This window comes from Lycorma delicatula, chromosome 3 (genome assembly GCF_047948215.1).
Source record: "Lycorma delicatula isolate Av1 chromosome 3, ASM4794821v1, whole genome shotgun sequence".
Classification (NCBI taxonomy): Eukaryota; Metazoa; Arthropoda; class Insecta; order Hemiptera; family Fulgoridae; genus Lycorma; species Lycorma delicatula.
The window spans coordinates 167,124,116-167,147,288 of NC_134457.1; the positions used below are offsets into that span (position 1 = coordinate 167,124,116).

The following is a 23,173-nucleotide window of genomic DNA, read 5'->3' on the forward strand; positions in this document are numbered from 1 at the left end:
GAGTTGCCCCAGCATTTGCCCACATAGCCCAAGGGAAACTGGTAAAACCTTGATAAAATTAGTGTCAAAAAATGCAGATTTAGTAATACAATAAAACACACAAGCATTTAGTCTATAATAAGACTCAATATAAATGAATGAATTTAATAATAATAAAATAATTTATGCAGGTACTAAATAAATAAAATTTCTAAAAAATAAATAACAATTCAGAAGGCAATAATTAAACTTATTTAAGCACATATTTATGTATTCATCAATTGGAGATGCAGAAAATTCAGATTCTTTACATTTTTATCAGTATTATTTATAAAATTATCGATAGTCTTTTTTTTTTCTGTAAAAGAAGATTTTTTAATTTTATTTGAAAAACATTTTTAAGGAACTCATTTAAATGGGTCAGCAATTTGTGTCCAGTTTAGCATTTTGTAGTGGTTTCATTTGTCACTATTTCATTTATTGTCTCAAGGTGTTATAAGTTAGGAGGGAATTAATACTGACTTCAGTATTAGGATAAAGGGTTATAAGTTTCCAACTTCCTTTAAAATACATACAGTTGCCAATCTCTTCAAAGATTCTTTGAAGAGATAATTAATTATACTAAATATACTATATACTAATTATACTAAACAAACTTAGTATTTAGATTTTTAATCTACTGAATATTTTCTGAAGTTATAAAACTCAAAAAATAAAAAAAATAAAAAAATAAAAATTGCACCCCTTCTTTTGATAATTTTACAAATTCAACGATGTCCTATCTTATCAAACAAGACATGTAATACAATAAATTTTACAGTAGGTTAAATTGAGAACTCAATAAGCCTTTTTTCTTTTCCTGTTTAGCCTTTGGTAATTACCTTTCAGATAATACTTCAGAGGATGAATGATATGTATGAGTGTAAATGAAGTGCAGTATTGTACAGTCTCAGTTCAACCATTCCTGAGATGTGTAGTTAATTGAAACCCATCCACCAAAGAATACCGGTATCCATGATATAGTACTCAATAAGCCTATGAAACTGTAATCTTACAACTAACTTATTGAATTGTAACTATGAATTTGTTAATTTATAATACACTTGGAACTAAGGATTACACTTGTTAAGTACAATAATATTAAAATTGGAATCCATTCAAATTATTAACAAAGCTAATTTTCTTTTATTAATTACAACAGAAATTTAATTTATACTTCGTGAAGTCAGTACTAGAAATCTGCTCCTTTAAAATGACTTTGAAGGTTTTGAAATTTTTTTTGATTTGCCAATTCTTCCTTTATTTTTACAAGGTGATTTTTGTATTATTTTTTGTACATTTTTGAGCATTTCTTTAAATTTTGTTTTATTTTATGTATACATTAAGAGATAATTGATTTAAAAACCAAATGTAAACTGAAAGTTCTCAAGTTGCTACAATGAATATTATTCTTTCATTATATTATCTACATTGAAAATATGTGGACTATCTCAAAATTATATTAATATATTCTGCTAAACCTAAAAATACCTCCTTCTTGTTAATTGAAATGGGTGACTGTGACTGTGACTTTGACTGTGACAAATAATAAAGTTTTTGACTGAGTTCTTAAATAATCGTATCACTATCTTACAATATAGATGAAAACAGTAAAGTGAAAACCAAGAGGTTTAGTGCAGTGAATAGTACTTAAAAAAATCTTAAAAATAAAGAATGGATTTAAAAAAGTCAAATGAAGGTATATGAAATGATGACAAAATGTACATATACAACACTACTTCATATTTGCTAATCTCCATGACAGATTGGTTGCAGCCTCGGGCTTTGATCCAGGGATCCCAGGTTCAAATCCTGGTTTAGCATGATATTTTTTATATGCTACAGAATTCTATTTCCATATTCCCATATACAGACTTTGAAGCTTCTATGGTAAATTAATAAATTAATTCTTCAAGAAAAACAAAAAGAAAAAGTGGCCAAAGCACAAATAACATATTATCTTAGTTTTACACTAGCATTGAAAATGTTTTTTCTCTGGCATACCTTGAATAAAGTTAAAATTTAGATATCATTTGTATGTATTCTAGAATTTCAGCTACAAGTAAATTAGAAAAAGCATCTGATGAGGATAACTGAGAACAGAATTTCAAAACAAGTCTTTGTTCTCCTATGTATAGAACAGAAGTACCAGGCCTTAAAATATATAAAATTAATAAAATTAATTCCATTGGCGCTAATTTAATTAATAATACTATTTTACTACTAAATACACATAACATTATTCATAAGTAATATAAATATAAGATTTACACTGTTACTTTTGAATAAGTAAATGGGTTATTTTTAATACTGTTTTAAATTTACAATTTATAAATTAGATTACAGTACCATCACTTTAACAAAAAAGTATGATGCAATGTGCATACCTAAGACATGAGATTAATTAGTACAGTTAGGTTAAATTAAACTGACTAATTTGTCTGTATTTGTTTCAGAGTTCATGATTATAACGCAATATGGGATGATTTAAGAACTCTACCTCAAATTTGGAAGCGTGTGCTGTTGCCTTCTGCCACAGAATTTAGTCCTGGTGTTAGTAGGGCTGTTTTCATTGCGGTCAGTACCTGTGGTGTGTATGCACTTTTAAAAAATGGTTTTGAAGGTAGCAGTAATTGTATAGTAAATTATTTTAATTTCATGTTCTTAGTTTATTCTATGTAAGCAAATAAAAAATAAAGAAAAAACAAATTTTGATAAAGGAATTTTAAATAATTTAGTAAAATAATTGCCCAGAAGTACTCAGCAAAGTTGTTTGGCTATTCATCTGTTCAGAGATGGTAGATCTTGGTTCACTGCTTGTGCAGATTGAGCCATACACTTAGAAGGAAGGTTCTTAGTTACTTCAACAACTAATATTGTTTAATATTGTTTTAAAGGGGGATAAAGCTGTTCGCATCTGTAACAGAATGTTACACGTGCCCCCTGGTTAACACTAAATGAGCAGTGATAAAGATCCACCAGCCTATCTTTTTGTTCCTTTGATCTCCTGGCGAAAACATTGCAACGAAAACAAGGCAAACCAAACTTTGTAACAGTCCTCGTCAGGATGTTTTGACAATTGGCTCCAGAATAAGAGTATGCCAAATTAACATAGAAAGCATCAGCCTCAGTAAAAGTGATTACATTGGTAAGTTAGCAATTAAATTAAAATTAGACATTATCACAATCCAGGAAACAACGCAGCTGACAATTGTCAAATTCATTCACGAGGCTATATACCAGGGTACAATCTCGTTATGGAGTTACTTCATATGTTAGTGTAGGTATTGATAATGTTTCGATAACCCACTCATCTTCCTCACAAGATCTTTTTGTACTAGCTGTAAAGGTCGAAAAAATAACAATTGTCAATATTTATAAACCTTCAAATGCACAGTGGCCTAATGGCGTAATCTCCGTTTTTAATCATCTGTCTATATGAACAGGAGATTTTAACTCGCACCTCTAAATTTGGGGATATAATGAAAACAATACACAAGGGGTAAACCTAGTAGACTGGGCAGAGAGAAGCAACCTTAAACTACTCTTTGATACTTCACAGAATTCCACATTTTATTCTGCAAGAAGGGGAAAGGGCTACAATCCTGACCTAACTTTTATAACCACAAACGCATAATTATGTCATGCTATTAGAGAAGTACTTGACAACTTTCCAAATTCTCAGCGCAGATCGATAATCACCACTTTAGGTACAACAATTCTCATCAACGGTTTTCTTCCCTTGCCTAGATGGAATTTTAGGAAAGCTAACTGGGATAAATTCAACAAGCAACTAGAGGATGACATCAGGTGGATTCCATGAAGAATAGAGAACTACAAAAGATTTGCTGCTCTAGTAATCAGCTCTCCCAAAAAAATATATCCACCAAGGAGTAATAGAATCCTACATTCCCTGTTGAACTGAAGAGTGCCTTGGCACTCTTCAGTTCAACAATGCTTACAATGCTTATGAATACACAAGAGACTAGGCAATAGGCAAGCAATTGCTAGAAGCCCTAAACAACATTAGAACAGATAAATGGAAAGAAACACCGGAGAGCCTCAACTTGAAGCATAGCAGCAGGACAGCGTGGAAGTTATTGCGCAAGCTGGAAACCACTCATTGCTACTACTAACACACCTAGGCCAGAAGAATTAAGAACCTATCGAAGATCATTATTGATAAGACTCACAAGAGAGAAGTGAGGTATGCAGTTGGAAAAATTCGTAAAAGTCATCAACAGCTCCACCCCATTATGGACCATATCACAATGGAAGAATTCAATGCTGCAATCAATTTAACAAAATGTAGAAAAGCAGCTGGATTAGACAGCATATATCCTATCAGGTCCTTTCGCTTACAACCTTCATAGAGAAAGGATTTCAACAAAGACTTGAAACATCTGCTGCATATATTATCTAAGTTCAGCTTATGATACAGTCTGAAAAGAAGGTCTACTACTCAAAATATATCAGCTTGGGCCTTGCAAATCATTCCTTAATTTACTGAATCAGATGCTGAGTGATAGACTTTTCCAAGTACAGCTCAATGGAAAGCCAAGCATTTTCTATAGCCTACAAAATGGCCTACCCAAAGAATCTGTACTGGCACCTCTATTGTTTAATATTAATATCTCAGATATACCACCAACTACATCTTGAAAATTCATGTATGCAGATGATATTGCCATCAGTACCCAAAGCTTAAACTTAGCCCAAACGGGCTGCACTGACAGAAGACCTTGGTACAATCAGTAAATATTTCAAAAACTGGGGAATCCAGTTGAATCCAAATAAAACTGAAGTCACGACGTTCCATCTTAACAACAGGGAATCTCAACAAACTGTTGCCGTTAACTATGAAGGAGTCGTTCTGAAACATCACCCACACCCGACAGAACACTTACCTTTAAACAACATTTTGAAAAATTATCCGGTAAAGTTAAAGCCAGAGCCAGTCTGATTCAGAAGCTGGCCAATTCATCTTGGGGAGCTATCGCCAAAACTCTAAAAATTAGTGCACTACCCCTCGTACATTCAACTGCAGCATATTGTGCACCTGTTTGGATTAATAGCTGCCACATCAAGCTTATCGACACACATCTGAACCACGCTATGTGAGCCATAACTGGAATTATTAGAACAACTCCACTCCAGTGGCTGCCATTGCTGACTATTACCGCAGCCCCGCAAACTAGATGACTAACAGCCCTCAAATCACAGTTGGAAAAATAACATGTTAACCCATTCCTACCTATTCATGCTAATATAGATTTTCTTAAACAGCACCCGAGACTGAAGTCCAGACATCCATCTTTAGCAGCCACCAATCAGGTCAATGACTTCAACACAAAGGATCACTGGACATCACTATGACAAAGTCAGAATATCACTAACTCTAACCTTGTGACAGATCCAAACCTGAGGGTACCAGAATCTACTCTCCCCAGAAGACAGTGGTGCAATATCAACAGGATTCACAGAAATCATGGTATCTGCAATAAGAACCTGACCCAATGGGGAGCTGCAGAAAGCCCACGATGCGACTAATGTGGAGCTGAAGAGCAAATGATCGCCCACCTGGCCCTGATTTATTCAAATACATCTTTTAGAGGCTCACTACAAGACATCCATGATCTTACCTCTGAAGCATTGGAATGACTGACCCACTGTGACCTGTGTTTGTGATAAAAAAGTGCAATAGACATAATATCATTAATAATATTTTTAAATTATTGTAAAAATTGCAATATTTGTAAGTTCATTCAAATAAATATATTTTTAAAACAATTTATATATATTGATTTAAAAATAAATCTTGAAGGTTTCCATTATTGATCTTTGTTGCAAATACACACTGTTATTTTACTTTGAGTAAAACTCTTTCTACAAAATGTTTTCCTGCTTTCCTGTTACAGAAAAATAAAAAAATTTCTCAATTTTTTACTAGTAAATAAATGTATTTTTTTTTATTTCTACCTCACTCCTGATACAGTAAAGAAAATTTATAAGAATTTAAACCTTGTAAAAAGTATTTTATGAAATTCTGTTTCAGAAATATGTTTCAGTTTAGTGAAAATATGTGTGATAAAACTGGTATGAAAATACTTTATTTGTATTTTTTAAAGACAAGTTAAGTGTTTCTATAGTGCCTTAGGTTTTCAGTTGAAAATGATAAAACTCCACCAAAACCAAAGACTTGAAAACTAGATTTCCTTTCATTAATACTTGCTAGTTGTAATATTTTAGCTAGGTTAGCTGGGTATTTTGGCTTATTACAAATGTAAGTTTGTGGAAGAGTCAATTTCTTTGGAAAAATACTGACCATTTATTCAAAGAATTTTTTTCATCAATATGAAGTTAAGCCATACCATAAAAGCTTCTAAGACCATATTATCTGTTTCCTACTCATGGACATAGCAATCTATGACAATGTAGGAGTTCATTTTTTGTGTTTTTTCTTTAGTTTCATCTAAATGTTTTAAACTTTACTTTTTGCTTGGTTTTATTCAAGAACTTTTCCCATAGCGTTACTTCTTGTTTTCAGATTTTACTGAAAACTTTTTCTGTTTTCTTTACTTTTCTCTCTTTATTACCTTTTTCTGATTTCTTTATACAAATGTAACTTAATTCATTCTGTCTTTTTTTGTGTGTAAGTTTTAGCCTTATCTTTTTTATGTTGGTTTTCTGTGTAGTATGTTTGTTTTTTACAGCAAAGATTTTTTCTTGTTTTCTGATGTTATATTGTTTTTTGGATAAGGCAATTGATTTTCTCATCTTTGCAGTGATTGTGCTTTGGTTTTTCATTTCTTAACTCTACTCCCAAATATTATGTGTGGCATTTTTAACTCATTTATATTGATCCAAAAGTATTCAATAGGCAACGACCTATTTCTGTTTCTTCAGTGGCTGTGGCACAAATTTTACCATAATGTGATAAAAGTTCAAAATCATTAAGCTTGAATCTTGATCATGTGATCAAGATTTCATTCAAAATAAAGTGACACAATGTTATCCAAATTCCTCCCACTTCTTCTGACATCTCACAGATGGCCAACAATTTTCTTTCATAATGGCATGAACTTTTTCATCAAAATCATTCTCAGTCAATGTTCATGATTGCCAAGACATTATTGTTCTTATTTATATTTCTGCCTAATTTTAAAAAATTAAACCATTCCTAACAACACATACAGTTCTTGCATTATTCTCCATTACCTTTTGAAAAATTTTAAAAATATTAGTAAATGTATATTTAGACTTAAGAAACTTAACAGTAGTTTGATGAGGGAGGTTATATAGCTCAAACTTTCAATATATTGGTTTTTACTGGATCCAAAACAAAAAATGGTTTCTCTGACAAAAGAAAGGATTGAATATTTAAAGTTTTCAGTTTTGAATTAAAGGAAACTGGAGGCTCTCAGAGAGGAAGAAGGATTAATCTTATAGCTCTATAGTCCAACATGGACCTTAGCCTCCTCTACAGTTTGTCTCCTTTCGTCTCTAATCTGCATCAACTCTCTGAATTCACGACATCCATACTCCTCAAATCTCCTGTCACATTCTGTTATCATCAAGTTTCAGGTTTACCTCTTCTTCTTGGTACCTGAATTTCTGTATTTAAGATTAATCTCTGTTGTTGATATGCTGGGATTCTTTGTAATTTTTTTTCTGAAGGTAGAGCAGATTTTGAAAGGCTAAATTCTGATTATCACGGTTTTCAATTTTTTTATCAAAGAAATCAGGGACATGTCTAAGGAGGTAATGAAAGTTTGAAATCGTTTTAACCCCAGTGATGTACGCTTCTCATCCTATAAAATCAGATTCCAAAATGTGGTGAACTTGTTTTAAACTGTTTTTTTCACATTCATACTTTATTTTTTACCATTTAAATTCTTACAATTTAATATTAATTTTAATGTCATTAAAAGGACCAAATGGGTCAAAATCAGTTTTATAGGGAAATAGTTATGTGATTATTTATAGCCTAAGGCAATCAGGAAGGATTAAGCTTTAAAGTAGTGTAAAATCTTTTCATATTGGTTCAGTTGTTCTTCAGATTATCCTAGACAAACAAATAAACTAATAAATAAATTCTTAGTCTATAACAGTATAATTGTCTACATATAGATTATGTAATAATTGTGAAATAAAATCAGTAATACATTAATGACCACCTTAAGAAGAGTTCTACTTGCCCACCACCCCAAATGCACCGCTTCAAAATTTCTGGCTAGGATCTGTAAAGCTTTGTAACAATTTCAATTTGCTAATGACCTAAGTAGCTAAAAAAATTAATTATTTAATTTTCATCTCATGAAGTAATTCAGTTAATTGATAATTATTTGTTACAGATACCAGTTGATAAGAGAAAATTAGCAGTATCTCCTATTGTTGCAATGAAAGCAAAAAAAAATGTGGTAGAAAGAGAAGGAATGCAAAATGCACATATAAGAGATGCAGTTGCATTCTGTGAATTTATGAGTATGCTGGAGGAAGATGTAAGTGTAGTACATATTTATTTTTGTAAAATCATGCAAAACACAGTTATAGTTTGATATTAAGACTTTCTAAAATTCATAATTTTTTTAAAATCCCAAAGTCTTTTTCCAAGTTCCCAATTCTACCATGGAATGTAGGATAAAATATCAGTTACTGTGGAATGTATTTTCTCAGGAATAATCTTACAGGGGTATAAAATTAAAAATTCAGTGATAGTTTTATTACTGAAACAATCAAGCAATTGACAAAATGTTTGAATGCCAGAAAATAATATCGAGTGTATGCAAGAAGTAGTTGCAAGGAGTGCAACCCCATCTTTAAATCAAATGCCGTTCTGCTACAGTGGGAAAGTTTATTGTTTGGCTCAATGAGAAATGCAGATAGTCTTAAAATTACATTTCTTTAATGTTCAGGATGTTTAAATAACATTCAACTGACTGAATCAGAATTTGGAAAAAGAAAAATATGTTTTGAGCATACCCAGTACATCTGTAATGTCATTTAAAGCCAGAATTATTTAGTTCTTAAATTATGCGTACTAAAAATGTTAAATGAATACCAAATAAAAAAAAAAAAACTAAGTTTTCTTTTTTTAATATACAGACTAATTCATTATGGATTCTGTTTGTTGTCCTACATACCTAAAAACTACAACTTTAAAACTGGAAATACTAGAGTGCATTTTAAGCAAAGATGATAGATTTCTGTTTATAGTAAAATATTATTCTGTGGACAGATTTATACAGTACAATTTTGTGGAATTTCATTATTGTAATATTTATTACAACAATATTTTTTGACTTCATATTATGTATTTCTAAATGAGGTAGATTAATTTGTTCTACTTGTCAGAATTACAATTGATTTAAAGTTGTAAGTCAGAATTTAACAAATTTTTTCAGGAACCAAACCAATTTGTGGTTAAGCATATATTAATTTTAATATTGAACAATTTTTAGATCAACTGCAATATACTTTATTTTAAGATGAAATTTACTGTACTTTATTTTTCGTAAAGGTAATAACAAAAATCTTAATACAAGATGCAATATATTTTAAGTATGATATATCACATGTACCAAAATTTATGCTAAAAATTAGTATTATATTATGTATAACATATCTTTTATAGTTTTTTCTAATTCTTGTAAAAATAAAATTTTAAATCAGAAACTGTAATTAACAGAGCTCTTCTCCAATAAATACAGTGATAATAAATTTATCAGGGTAGGAAATCTAAAAAAAAAATATTTGTTCATAGATAAATAATTAAATTTAAAATTTCCGCAGTAAATATTCATTAAATATTTTGAATTAAACATAAATAAATAAATATAATGAATATTTCTAATAAAGATTATGTAAAAATATTTTTTTCTGAGAAATAGATTTTTAATTCTGGAAGTATTTTGTAGTGCAGATTATCTTATATTCTCAAATAATTTTTATTTTATTTTAAGGGAGTGTTTAAAACACTCTCTTAAAGTGGAGTGTTTATTTTATTGTATATTAAGCGAAGAAATCTTTCAAGTTGTAATTTAGAAAATTATGTTGTAAATCTGTGAAGATTTTTTTATTTACTCTATCTTTCTAAGGCATATTTAATTCTTTTAGATTAAAAATGGTGGAGGAGATTGGTCTGAAATGACAGTAGCTAGAAAACTTGATGAAGAAAGAACAGGACAAAATTTAACACGTGGCATTAGTTTTTCAAGTATTGTCGGTTTTGGTCCACATGGAGCACTGGCTCATTACATTCCGACTAAAGTGACAAATATTCCTATTGATAAATCAAGCTTACTTGTTATTGACTCTGGAGGCCAATATTATGGTAATTTATTGCAAGATGTTACATCAGTAATTAGTAAACAAAAATGCACAATTTTTTACACACTATTATAGTTCTGAGCACTTTCTGTTGATGAATTCTTATTTTATTGTGATTGTAGTTTTTCTGATTAAAACTATAAAAGAACATGTTTAAGTTAAAATTCAGTTGTAATATAAGTTGAATTTTTGAGAAATAATAATTTTGTTACCTCTCAACAAAAGGTAAGAAAGAAGTTGCTCTATGTTTTACAGTGGTGGTAAAGTTATTAAAAAAACTGTTTTCTCTCCATAAAAATAACACCATAGAGTTTTTTGTAAGCTAATTGATTGGAAGAATTTACATCAGGATTCACCAATTTTTTCATACTGATTACAAAAAAATACATTTTTACCATAGGAGATGTATTCAATATTTAGAAGCATATTTTAAATACAAATGAAAATTTTTATTTCAGAGAAAACAGAGTAGAATATGCATTATAACTTTCTTCTTATGAATGTTATTTTTCCATGACTTTCTATTTAAAAGCTGAAGCTTTGAAGTAACACTTACTAGTCAATCATTGCAATATTTTTAAACATTACTATTATTTATCTTTTTTAAAAATTAGAAAAAACTCTTGACATGTAAATTTAAAAGTGACATTCAAAACAGCATGATACTTAATTTTTTGTAAAACACTAAAACACAATTATATATAATAACTCAGTTAATATTATATATTTTCATTCTAATTATTTATTTATAGATGGTTCAACAGATGTTACAAGAACATTCCATTTTGGAACTCCAACAAAAGAAGAAAAAGAACATTATACTAGGGTATTAATGGGTCATATTGATCTCGCATCATTTGTATTTCCAAAAGATTTTCCAATGAATGCTGTTGATATACTGGCTAGATCTCCACTTTGGCAAGTTGGTTTAGAATATAACCATGGAACTGGTCATGGGATTGGTATTTTTCTAAATATTCATGAAGGTAATTATTTAATGAAATTGTGTGTCTGTCTGTGTGTGTGTGTGTGTGTGTGCACATGTGCATGCAGGAATTTTGTTATTTAAAAGGTGATCTAAAACAAATGACATACATCCTGATGATTATAGTTTTTTTTTGTTTTTTTTTTTTTTTTTATAAATTTTGAGGGAAAGTACAAAAAAATCTGTCAGTTTATAGCTTTCTGCAGCTCACTTTTGTCTGAAAACTATTGAATTTAAATTATCCTTAGGTTTTCTCCTTTGGATCATTGTTTCTTTGTATGCTCTGTGTGCCTTCATCAATCTGCTCCATTCTTGTGAATCTGTTTCACTGTCCTTTCAGCTAATACATTCTTATTTCATCTATCCATTGTTTCCATATTATGTACTAAAACTAAATCGTTTCCAGTTACAGGTATTTTAAAGTTTTCTAATGCTAGAGTTGTTTTTTTTTTAATTCATTATTGTATCAATGTTAAATCATTCATTTTTATACAATTGAACAATAACAGGTGAATGCAAACTATTAGATGCTTATAAATATAGATTTACTGATCAACAAAATTGTTGTAGTGACTGACTGTATAAAGTGAGTTAAAACTTTAAATAATACAAGAGTGGAGCTGCTGCGTATGAATAATGAAAAGAAAAATATAAAATGTTTATCTGTAATATTAAGAAGAGTTGTACAAGTAAACCTTTTGAATTAACTTCCTCGTTTGAGTGCATGTGTTTTTCTGTGTTTCTAGATGCTTGTGTTATACTAGAAGATAAAGGTTTAAGTTTGAAAATACATTGACATAAAATTAATAATGTCTATTTTAAATGAAATATAAGAGATAGTCTAAGAGTTTGTTAAGATTTCTGTAGTCATAATTTATTTACAAAAGTAGTTTTTTACTTTAATATGAAATTAATAGTCATACAGACATAAATTGTTCAGGATCAAAGTTTTATAGAGCAAACATTTTTTTCTGAAAAAGTAACTGTTACATACCGACTGACACTTATTGACTTTTAGTTTCTTATTTGAATTACTAATTTCATAATACAGTCTACATCAATAAAAATATTATATTTTTCTGCTTCTTTTTCTAGCTCCCATCAGTTTAAGTTGGAGAAGGATAGATGGGCAGTTATTTAAAGAAGGATATTTTTTCACAGATGGTGAGTATTTTTGTCAAAATGTTTACAATTTTATTATGTCTATAAAATTTTCTTTAAAAATCTTGAAGAGATATTTATCTGTTTGATTAAACAGACCATATCACTGTTCATCATGACTTTTCACAAATCAGAAAACTAATCATAAAGTAATAATTTCAGGCATTTCTGTTTACTTTCAATTACCAAAGAATCTAATGCTATCGAAATTTGAATGATAATTTATTTTAGGTAGTCAAGTAATCATTTCTAATTAAAGTTTAATACTGTTATAATAAACTAATAGTTTACAGTCTAAACACAGTGGCAGCTCACATATAGATACTGTGGAACTGCAGCATCCCCTTGTTTCCACTTGATATTATCGATAACATTTAATATAATAAGTCTTTTTTCCTTAATTCTTTCTTTATACTTGTACAATATATAATCCTTAAGCTTAACATCAGTAGCCATCCCCCAGTTTATGAAAAAGATACAAAAATCTTTGCGTGGAACTGTGCGCTTTACAGTTCCAGTGGTATGGTATTTGGCTGTTGTGTGCATACGCACATAGGAAGCTACACGCATGGCTGAAAGGGAGATAGAGCACTGTCGCTCCTGCACTGCCAACCCTGGCATGCTTGTGGAAGGTTTTTTTTTTACCCTGCATGTGTATGGAATGTTCCTTGTTCATTCACTTTTCTAGTTTAGTCGGTGGAAGGAATATGAAAGTGGTTTAGTTGTTTTTTCAGTAGTGATCAGAAGATGACAGAAAGCAAGGGGGTTCTTTGATTGCAAAATCTGTCCAAAAACACACTGGAACGGTGAAAGAGAAGATAATTAGTAAAAACTAATTATGCATTTGTTTCTGTGTACATAGAAATTTAAATTAAGCACCATTGGACTACAGTGTTTTTAAGCAGACATTTTATTAAGTTATTATCTAATAATACTAAAAAAATTTTATCTGTATTGACATTTTATAATTTATTCAGTTAAACCAATTACAGTTTTTAAGCACAATGTGCTTAAAAACCGTGTACCATATTCTTGAATGTTATAAAGTGTAGAATTAGATTATTATCCTGCTTCCAACTATTCTATTTGATTTATTTCTTTTTATGGTTCTTTTATTTTTACAGAAAACTTTAACCATGGCCTTGAAAAGGCCCAGAAAAAAATTTTCTGGGGCAGCATCACCACTAATTTTAGCTATGAGCTGCCACTGTCTAAACATACGAGGTGTGTGAGAAAAGTAATGAGACGGACTTTTTTACTTACCAAAGTTTTTATTTTTTTCAAACAACAATATTATTCCCTTCAAAGTAATTCCCTTGGGCAGCTATACACCAGCAGAGTCGTCGTTCCCACTCCTGGTAGCAGCGCTGGAAGGCTTCAACTGGTAGGGCTTTTAACTGGTCGATCACAGTCTTTTGAATGTTCTCCAGAGTTCCAAAATGACGTCCTTTTAAGACATGTTTCAATTTCAGGAAAAGGAAAAAGTAACAAGGACTCAAATCAGGTGAATAGGGGGTTGCGGAATTGTTCGAATGCATTTTAAGGTAAAAAAATTCTCTGATGGAAATGGCTGTGTGACACGGGGTATTGTCATGATGAAGCATCCATTTGTCTGCAATGTCTGGTCTCACGCGAATCACTCTTTTCCTGAGCCTTTCAAGGACACCTTTGTAAAACACTTGGTTGACAGTTTATCCTGGAGGAACAAATTCTTTATGCACGATACCCCTACTGTCAAAAAAGCAAATCAGCATGGTTTTGATCTTTGATTTGCTCATTCGACATATTTTCGGTCGAGGAGATGACAGAGTGTGCCACTCTTTGCTTTGCTGCTTTGTTTCAGGATCGTACTCAAATATCCAGGATTCATCACCTGTGATCACACGATTGAAGAATTCTCAGTCATTGTCAATCCCCTCAAGAAGATCATTGCATTCATTTCTTCGATTGTTCTTCTGTTCCATTGTGAGGGGTTTTGGCACCAATTTCACACAAACCTTTCGCATGTCCAAATCTTCGGTCAAAATTTGATGTACGGTGAAAGTGTTTAAATTTAACTATTCACTCATCATCCTTATTGTTAAACGACGGTCTGATCTCACAAGAACCCTCACACGCTCAATGTTTTCATCAGATTTTGAAGTTGAAAGTCTCCCTGAGCGAGGTTGATCTTCAACGTGTTGTCGGCCTTCCAAAAATTATTTGTGCCAGTGGATTACAATGCTTGGATTTGTTGCTCTAAATTCCAATGCTCCATTTTCATAACACACAACAAAAAACAACTTCACTGATGGCGCTGTTAAAAATAATGTGTCGGCTGAACAGAGTTGAAACTCGTACTGAGCATGTGGAAGGGATGAACAAACCAGTCTCAGACCAGTAGACACAGTGTTGCCAGATCGCTCGCAGTGTTACCAATCTCATTACTTTTCTCACACACCTTGTAAGTACAGTTTTTGTTGTTTTTTTTTTTGTTTTTTTTTGTAGTAGAATTTGATAATCCAGTCTGATTGTGCTGGACAATGGTGGTTTGGATTATCAAAATTAGTGCAGATTATCAAAGATTTACCTGAAAACAAAGTTTTATTTAAAAACAGTACATTTAATAATAACGTTTTTTGGGTTATGATAATATAAGAACTCCAAAAAAGGATAAAGCAAATAAATAATAATTTATAATTTATCTTCTTAAGCAAATTAATTAGAATGTTAAATATACAAAGAATATAAGTTTTTTTTATACAAATAAGCTTTTTTTTATACTTAACTCTTTTCACCATATGAATTCTTGTCTGGAATATTACTACAAATGTAATGTATATTGGGGTCATTGTAAACAATTCTTTTTTGAGAAATAATAGAAGCAATACATATGCTTCATTAATTAATACCTTTATTATTTTATTATGATAATTTTCTACTTTTCAAATGCATTTAAAAAATTTGTAAAAATTAATTTTCTAAAAAAACTATTCTGGTACTTAGTAGATGATGTAGGTAAACTACCTTTTTAAAAATAAATTCCTCAGAAATGTTAAAATAACTACCACCATTTTATTTTAATAATTACCAATTTGAATCAGTCTTTTCAGTGGTGAAACATTTTCAAAATTGTTCGGTAGACTTCTAAGAAATAAAAATTTTAAAAAATTTTATCAAACTATATATCTTTTTGAATGTTTATATCCATCATGTGCCATGTTTTAACAATTAAAAAATGTTGTAAAATCAACTACAGTTAATATTTTAATCATCCCACTGAATGGTAAGGGGGGAAGTTGAAAACTTTATCTTCACCTGAGCTAGGATTCAGTCTCTATTAGTTATAATTCTTTAGTTTATAGCCAAACTAATCTGTTGTATAACATAGAACAAAAGAATAGTACAAAGGTAGGAAATTCTCTCTTTAAAATGTGCACTGGAGTCAACTTAAAATATTTTAAATACACAAATTTGTCATACAATGTTTTACTGTTTACAATTGGAAAAGGATAAATTTTATTTAGTGTTCACTTACATTTTCTTATAAAAGAATTAATTATGTTCTCAGTTATCAATTATACTTATACAAAATAAACACCTACAACACTATTTGCAAATTATGAATCATTGCCATGATGAAATAAGTCTTACTGACTTTATATTTATCAATTGAACAATTTTTAAGCTTTACCTCATGTTCTGAAGGTATTTTATAAACAAACCAACTAGGCTAAAACAAACTAAACTTTCATTTTCATTTTATGATCAACTCAATTGCGAATGACACATTAAAATGAAAAGTAGTTCAATATAATACTAAATACTTTTCCTGTAATTCATTATATTGAACTGGCTGTATTGATAGTCCCTTGTTTCATTACAAACATACTACTGGAAGTACTATGTAACAAATTAAATAATTAAATTTTTTTTCTCGTAATAATTGTACGTCTTTGAATTTATACTTAGATTTAGCTTGTTTAGTGGAGATTTCCTTTGTATTTGGAGCATATTTTGTAATAAAGGTTTATTATTAAAACAAAAAGTCTAAATTACTACTCCATTAAAGAATTTGATTAAAAAATTTCCTTTATAAAGCCTAAATTTACAAATAAGAAATAAGTTGCCAAAATAACTGTCATAATCAAAGGCTGTTAGGCTTACTCTAAAAATTAAATATTATATGAGAATAATAAAGATCACATTCAAAGAATGATAACTAAAAAAAAAACACCACTCAAAAATCATAGAATAATGAAAAATTTCCTCAATACGTCTATGCATTTATCCCTACTAGAATTCTGCAAGAGTTGATCATTTTTAAGTATTATTGAACCTTATGTAGACTTAAATAATATGAAAAATTATTTCTTTTACTTTATGATCAAATAAATTTTTAATGATAAATTTACAATATTGAAACTAAAAAAATTTGTGTGAAAAAACATGTAACTAAATACTATAGTGTGAATATTTTGTTTTGTAAAGAAAAAAAAATTACGTAATTTTTTTTTTAAGAAAAATAAAATTTTTGACAGGTATGCTATGTAGAATGCATAAGTTTCAAGATAATAAGAGAAAGGTGGACACTGTACCTGCTAATAAAAACTAAGCATGCTGTGTAGCTAAACAGACACTTCAGAATGACTGTTAGTCCAATGTTAGAGGACCTACCAACATCCAAGTTACTCAGTAGATATTGATAAGTGTCCAGGCCCTGTTCTGTTTTATGGGTGTTAATTAAGTTGACATTGTAATTAATTACTGCTTATGTATTCATTATAAAATTCAAACCTTTTACTTGAAAATATAATTTTGATGTTATATAGAATATAAAGTCTGACTAGAATTTGAAATCGAGACCTTCTGATTGAAAAACTGTAACATTGGAACTACTATGAAGCTCAGTAGTCATTCAATTAATTTGTTTAATTCATTAGTTTTTTAAATGTCTGTCATTTTGCAGAACCTGGTTATTATAAAGAAGGACACTATGGCATCAGGCTTGAAAATGTTTTAGAAGTTGTTCGGAAAGAAGCAAAAGTAAGAAAAGTATACATTTTTTTTAATTTAGTAGAACCAACTAAATATATTTTAAAATATATTAAAAATATAAATATATTTTTATAATTTAAGTTTATGATCTATATCTTTTTATCTTTTAATCTTTTTATAATTTAAATATACTTTATAATTTTTAACAGAGAAAATAATTAATTTTCAATTAATGAATCTTGTTGTTTGTTATTAAGACATCTTTTAAATCTAATAACTCTACCAAGAAAACTATAACCGACCCAATTTACTATCAAGAACTTTCGAAGTTAGTTAAGCACTTTTAAATCCCTTTTAATATAACCTAATTTGTTTTACTTTGTGTATCATTTGATGGGAGTAGCTCTAACAATAGGAAATGCTGGATGAAATATAAAGACATATGAAGCATAGTGTTGGTATCCAGTTTTCTAGACTACCTACAACGAGCCCACTGGGCTGGTCTAGTGGTTAACTCATCACAAATCAGCTGATTTCAAAGTCTGGTAGAGTTCTTAGGTTCAAATCCTAGTAAAGGCAGTTACTTTTATATGGATTTGAATACTATATGGATATGGATATGGACATGGAAACCGATGTTCTTTGGTAGTTGGGTTTCAAAATTAACCACACATCTCAGAAACGGTCGACCTGAAACTGTGCAAGACTACACTTCATTTACATTCATACATATCACCCACTTTCATCCTCTGAAGTAATACTTTACGGTGGTTCCAGAGGCTAAACAGAAAGAGAGAGAGAGAGAGAGAGACTACCTACGACTATTATTACCAATATACCTACTACTACTACTACTACTACTACTACTATTTACTTACAGTTTCAAATCTATTAGTTATTTTTATATTTTCATGTTTCATATAACAATAATAATAATAATAATAATAATGGCTACCTTTCCACACTTATAGAAAACAGCTACATAAAGCATACAAAAAAAGAAACAACCTTGTGACAGAAAACACATACACTAATGTTTGTCAACATTTTCAGGAAAGTGGGTTACTGCATTGCTATCAAAACAAAATACAAAATATCCTTAAGCAAACTAACCAAATACCATACTGACAATCACAGCAATCCAGCAGTAAGCAAACTGAAATTACATTGATTGCACTAAATACTACATCAGACTGACTTGATACATAAATATTAGTTACATAAAGGAGCTCTACAGGACATGCACACATTCAAACATTATATAAGAATGTCTGTAACTCCAAAATTGGAATTAAATTTTGCAAATTACTTTATAGAAACAGGGCACACATGTATAGGACATTAACCACATATGCTAATTTTGTACTGGACATAATTTTGTATTGGAAAATCTCAACACACTTGAAGAAAAAGATAAAATTTTCAAACACTAGTGTGACAAAAACCATTACGTTAAATAACCAAACAGAACATAAATTCAATATGTTTTTGTTAACATATTAAGAGGTTTCCTAATCTTTTGAACATTAACACTACCAGAAACTCCAGTTTAAGAAGATGCTGAAAATTAGCTTTAAAATTAATGAGATAAAATTAATGAAAATTAATGAATAAATTTCATTAATTTTACTGTATTTTGTTCTTTAATATTATTTTATTGTCTCTGTTTTATTTCATTCATAACAAGCAATTCAAATTGATGATTGATATTAATTTATTTGTTTCCAGACTGATTCAATGAGAGAGTATTTGATGTTTAAGCCAATAACACTAATTCCATTTGATTGGAATTTAATTGATCTTGAAATGCTTTCTCCATCGCAGGTAATTTTAGGTTACTGAAGTATAGCCAATCAGTTATAGCAAGGTGCTTGCGGAGGAGAGTAGATGTATGGTTATAAGTAAAGAAAAAAGCACCTTGCTAGAACGGCTCTGCTATATAACTTTATAAAAGACAGATTCATTATTTATAATTAAGGTGATATTAAGGTGTATTAGTAGTGTTAATATACAATAACTATTCAGTAACTAAAAATAAAAACTGACTGATAAAATAAGTACAACACATGAATTTATAATTTTAAGCATATGCTGCTACAAAAAAAATATTATCTTTCATCCACTTTATATTTTTTGCATAATTTATTGACTAGTTTTATTTCTTCTTATTGAATAATATTTTTTTTTTATTTTCAAATTAAAATCAGAAAATTATTTTTTAATGATCTTTACCTGTTTATTAAACAGGTGAGAACAGTTTAAAAATATTAATTAATATAATGAGCAGCAGTTACCTTGCTTACATGTGCAGTAATAATTTAAAAAATATGGTGCAGATAGCACCATAAGTACATCTCTAAGAAGATTTCTTGTTTAGTACAGATAAATAAGATATTATTTTAATTGATGTATTTAAAAGAAAAATGTTTGTCTGCTTATTATTACCTAATATATATATATATATGTATTGATAACTTTTGTACACGTATGAAATTTTATTTGTTATTGGTCTGATCATTAAAAAATCTTGAAAAATTCAGGTACTCAACAGAATCCATAACAATTATTATAGTTAAATAAGAGTAAAAAAAAGTAACTCAACCAGTAGTAATCTACATTATTATATTATAATATAATATTATACATATTATTATTATTGTAAATATATATCTACAGTACTATTTATTTAATTACTTAACAACTTATACCTTTGAACTTACAGTTAAACACATGTTTTAATGTGAAAAATAAGGTGAATGAGACATTATGCATGTATGCGCACAGAGAATGAAATTATAAGTACCTACAGTAATGCATTAAACCAGCACTGCAACCCTGTGAGATACTGCACTTATAATAAAAAGAACACTTATTATAGTTATCATTTGATTTAATTTGTTTAATCAATCAATCAGTTATTATTTGTTTAATTTTATTTACTAAAATAAAATTAACATATAATAATACTAGTTAATTATAGAGGTATAAGGTATTATATATATATATATGAAATATTTAATGTATAAATATGAAATGAAATAATAAAGTAAAGCATTAGTAGTCTACTTCTAACCAACATCTTTGTAGACTTTCATAAGTTGTCTTCAAAGTAATTAAAGAGTAGAGAGCTTATCATATTATGTTATATGCATTTTTTAAAGATTCTGAATAAATTTCAACTATCATTTTCAGAAAAAGTGGTTGAATGACTATAATAAACGAATAAGAATGTCAGTTGGAAAAGAATTGAAAAGGCAAAGGAAAAGAAAAGGATATGACTGGATGATATCCAAGACTGAACCGATTCCAGAAGTTTGCTGCAGCTTAAATTCAGCAAAATCAAAATGTTTCACTGTTAGTTATGCATTTGCATTAACTCTGTGTGGAATATCATTAATTGTCAACCTTCTTTGAACATTAGCTTCAATATCAGCCTGGTATTATGAAATTTTGTTTTATGATTAAATTATTGGTAGATATTTTTTATAGTACAACATGACTTATCTGAACTTTACTTAAATAATATCCTGTTAACTGATATTAAAGCAGAATTAAACTGTATAATAGCAGGTTAAACTATATAACCTGCTGTTAATATAATGGATAGGTTATATAAGTTATTTAGCCAGACGATTCCTGTAGAGGAGTATAGCATCTCTGTCTTTCATCTTAAAGGTTAGAATTCCAATCAAGTTTGGCATTTTCTCATATTACCAAATTCATCTCTCTTCAGCAACAGTAATTGAGCATAGATCAATAGTTACTATAAAAGAGTTAGTTATATACAATTTATTTTTAAGATAAATTAATACAGTAAATAAATATTAGGCATAAATTGATTAATTAACTGTTTAATATGCACGTCTGTACTTATTATTTTATTGACTAAAAATCTAGTTTCATTCAGAACTATGTAATGTGATTGATGAAAGATTAACGGTTATAAATATTATTCATCTTATTTTAATAAAGCATATTCCAGTCAATCTGTAAAACTTGAAACATATTTCTATATATTCATTTATAAATTAGTTGTACTATTAACCTGGGATTTCTAGACTTGTTAGATATTACCTAAGATATTTTTTATTTAAAAAATTTATTCTTGTAAATCAATATTATCTACTTGTACAATAGCATCTATTTTATTTGTTTTACTTTTTGCATCTGCAGAGGACGTAGTAATTGGATGTATTAATTTGATGCACATTTTTAGAATGTAAGTATTAGACCTTAATCTTGAGTGATATCTTATCTGAAATTTTAATCTTATATACGTTAATTCGTATGGGGGAAGAAGTTTTTGGTATAAAAATTTCATTATGCAAGTGCCAATTGCATTTCAACCCTATATGATTGCTTCAAAATTAATGGCATATTATATAAATAATTGTCATATTCTATTAGTTAATTTTTTAATTTTCTGTTTATTTCCAAAAGTTAGCCCTCATATTCCATGCAAAATTTTCATGTTTAAAACTGGTCCATACTTATCATATTTGTTAAACAAACATTACTGTATTTCTTTGTGATGTACTACAGATTTATAACTAACATGATTGCAGGTGATTAGACATGAATCACAAGTTGATTCCAGAAATGGCATAAACATTTTTTTTTTTTTAAATTCCATGTCAGGCTAACTAAGGAAAATAAAAAGCAAAATGGTTTCCAGTTGACTTAGGCAAATACAATTTTGTACAGCATATGCTAAGCCTATATTTAATGGGTATTCAGAGGTACCTTCACAATATAGTGTCTCAAGTAATTTATTTACAATGACAGATTCTCTTGCAAGCAAATATATATAAGAGTTACCTTCAATCTGTCATACTTCAATAACAGGAATGTTTAATGAACATCATCACTCTCAAAGACAATAACTTTATTTTTGATTCTTGTTCCTCAGATGTTTTACATATCTCATAGCTGTACAAAAACTGGGACAGGTAGTGTAATACAACAAATTAATGTACCCGTTTCAATAATGTAACTCTTTTGATGTTACATCTGTATGTCAATATACAAGCAGTCTGTCTGATGTAGTACTTAATGTAATCACTGTAGTTTAATTTTTTTACAACTGTATTGTTGTGTTTGTCACCGTGTGGTTTATTAGTTTCCTGTATGATCTTGTGTATTTAGTTTTAATTTTGAATAACAGTAATTTTCTTTCTTGAATGGATCAGCAATTTTGATTTTTAAGAAAAGAGATAACTGAGATAACTTTCAAAACTACAAAATGCCGAAGATATATATATATATATATATATATATATATATATATATATATATTAAAATATGCATATATTAAGGGGTTGCTTAACTTTCTAAGACAAGTATAATTAACAAAATGCATCAGCAATACCTTTAAAACAGGAATTACACAGTTATTTCTAAAAAGTTCTCTGGAATGCTAATTAATGCTCATGTAATTTGAAAATGAGTTGTTTGTAAAAATAATGAGTATGCTGAAATATATATTTTGTTTAAAATTTTACTGATAATGTAACAAAATATAAATTAAATTTGAAATCAATATATAGAAAGGAATTAGTTTAAATTTGGTAACATTACCAAGAAATAATCAGCAATTACCAACGATTTATGCTATAATTCTTATATATTTGCTAAAATTAATATTTAATGTAGAAAACTGGAATCATCATGGTACCTCATTTTCAGCAATAAATTTATTAAATT

At 29.1% G+C, this 23,173-nt stretch overlaps 1 protein-coding gene across 5 annotated transcripts in view; it reads left to right on the forward strand.

The window, feature by feature from the left end:
- LOC142322178 (xaa-Pro aminopeptidase 1-like) overlaps positions 1-23,173 on the forward strand; it is a 160,941-nt gene that overhangs the window by 132,387 nt on the left and 5,381 nt on the right. For all 5 annotated transcript variants that reach the window (XM_075360954.1, XM_075360955.1, XM_075360952.1 and 2 more), the window contains 8 exons: positions 2,475-2,595; positions 8,373-8,519; positions 10,135-10,351; positions 11,100-11,333; positions 12,428-12,496; positions 17,442-17,518; positions 19,199-19,294; positions 20,663-20,907. In XM_075360954.1, the coding sequence (XP_075217069.1) occupies positions 2,475-2,595; positions 8,373-8,519; positions 10,135-10,351; positions 11,100-11,333; positions 12,428-12,496; positions 17,442-17,518; positions 19,199-19,294; positions 20,663-20,884 (1,183 nt within the window). In that variant the 3' untranslated portion in view covers positions 20,885-20,907. The remainder of the gene's footprint in view (positions 1-2,474; positions 2,596-8,372; positions 8,520-10,134; positions 10,352-11,099; positions 11,334-12,427; positions 12,497-17,441; positions 17,519-19,198; positions 19,295-20,662; positions 20,908-23,173) is intronic.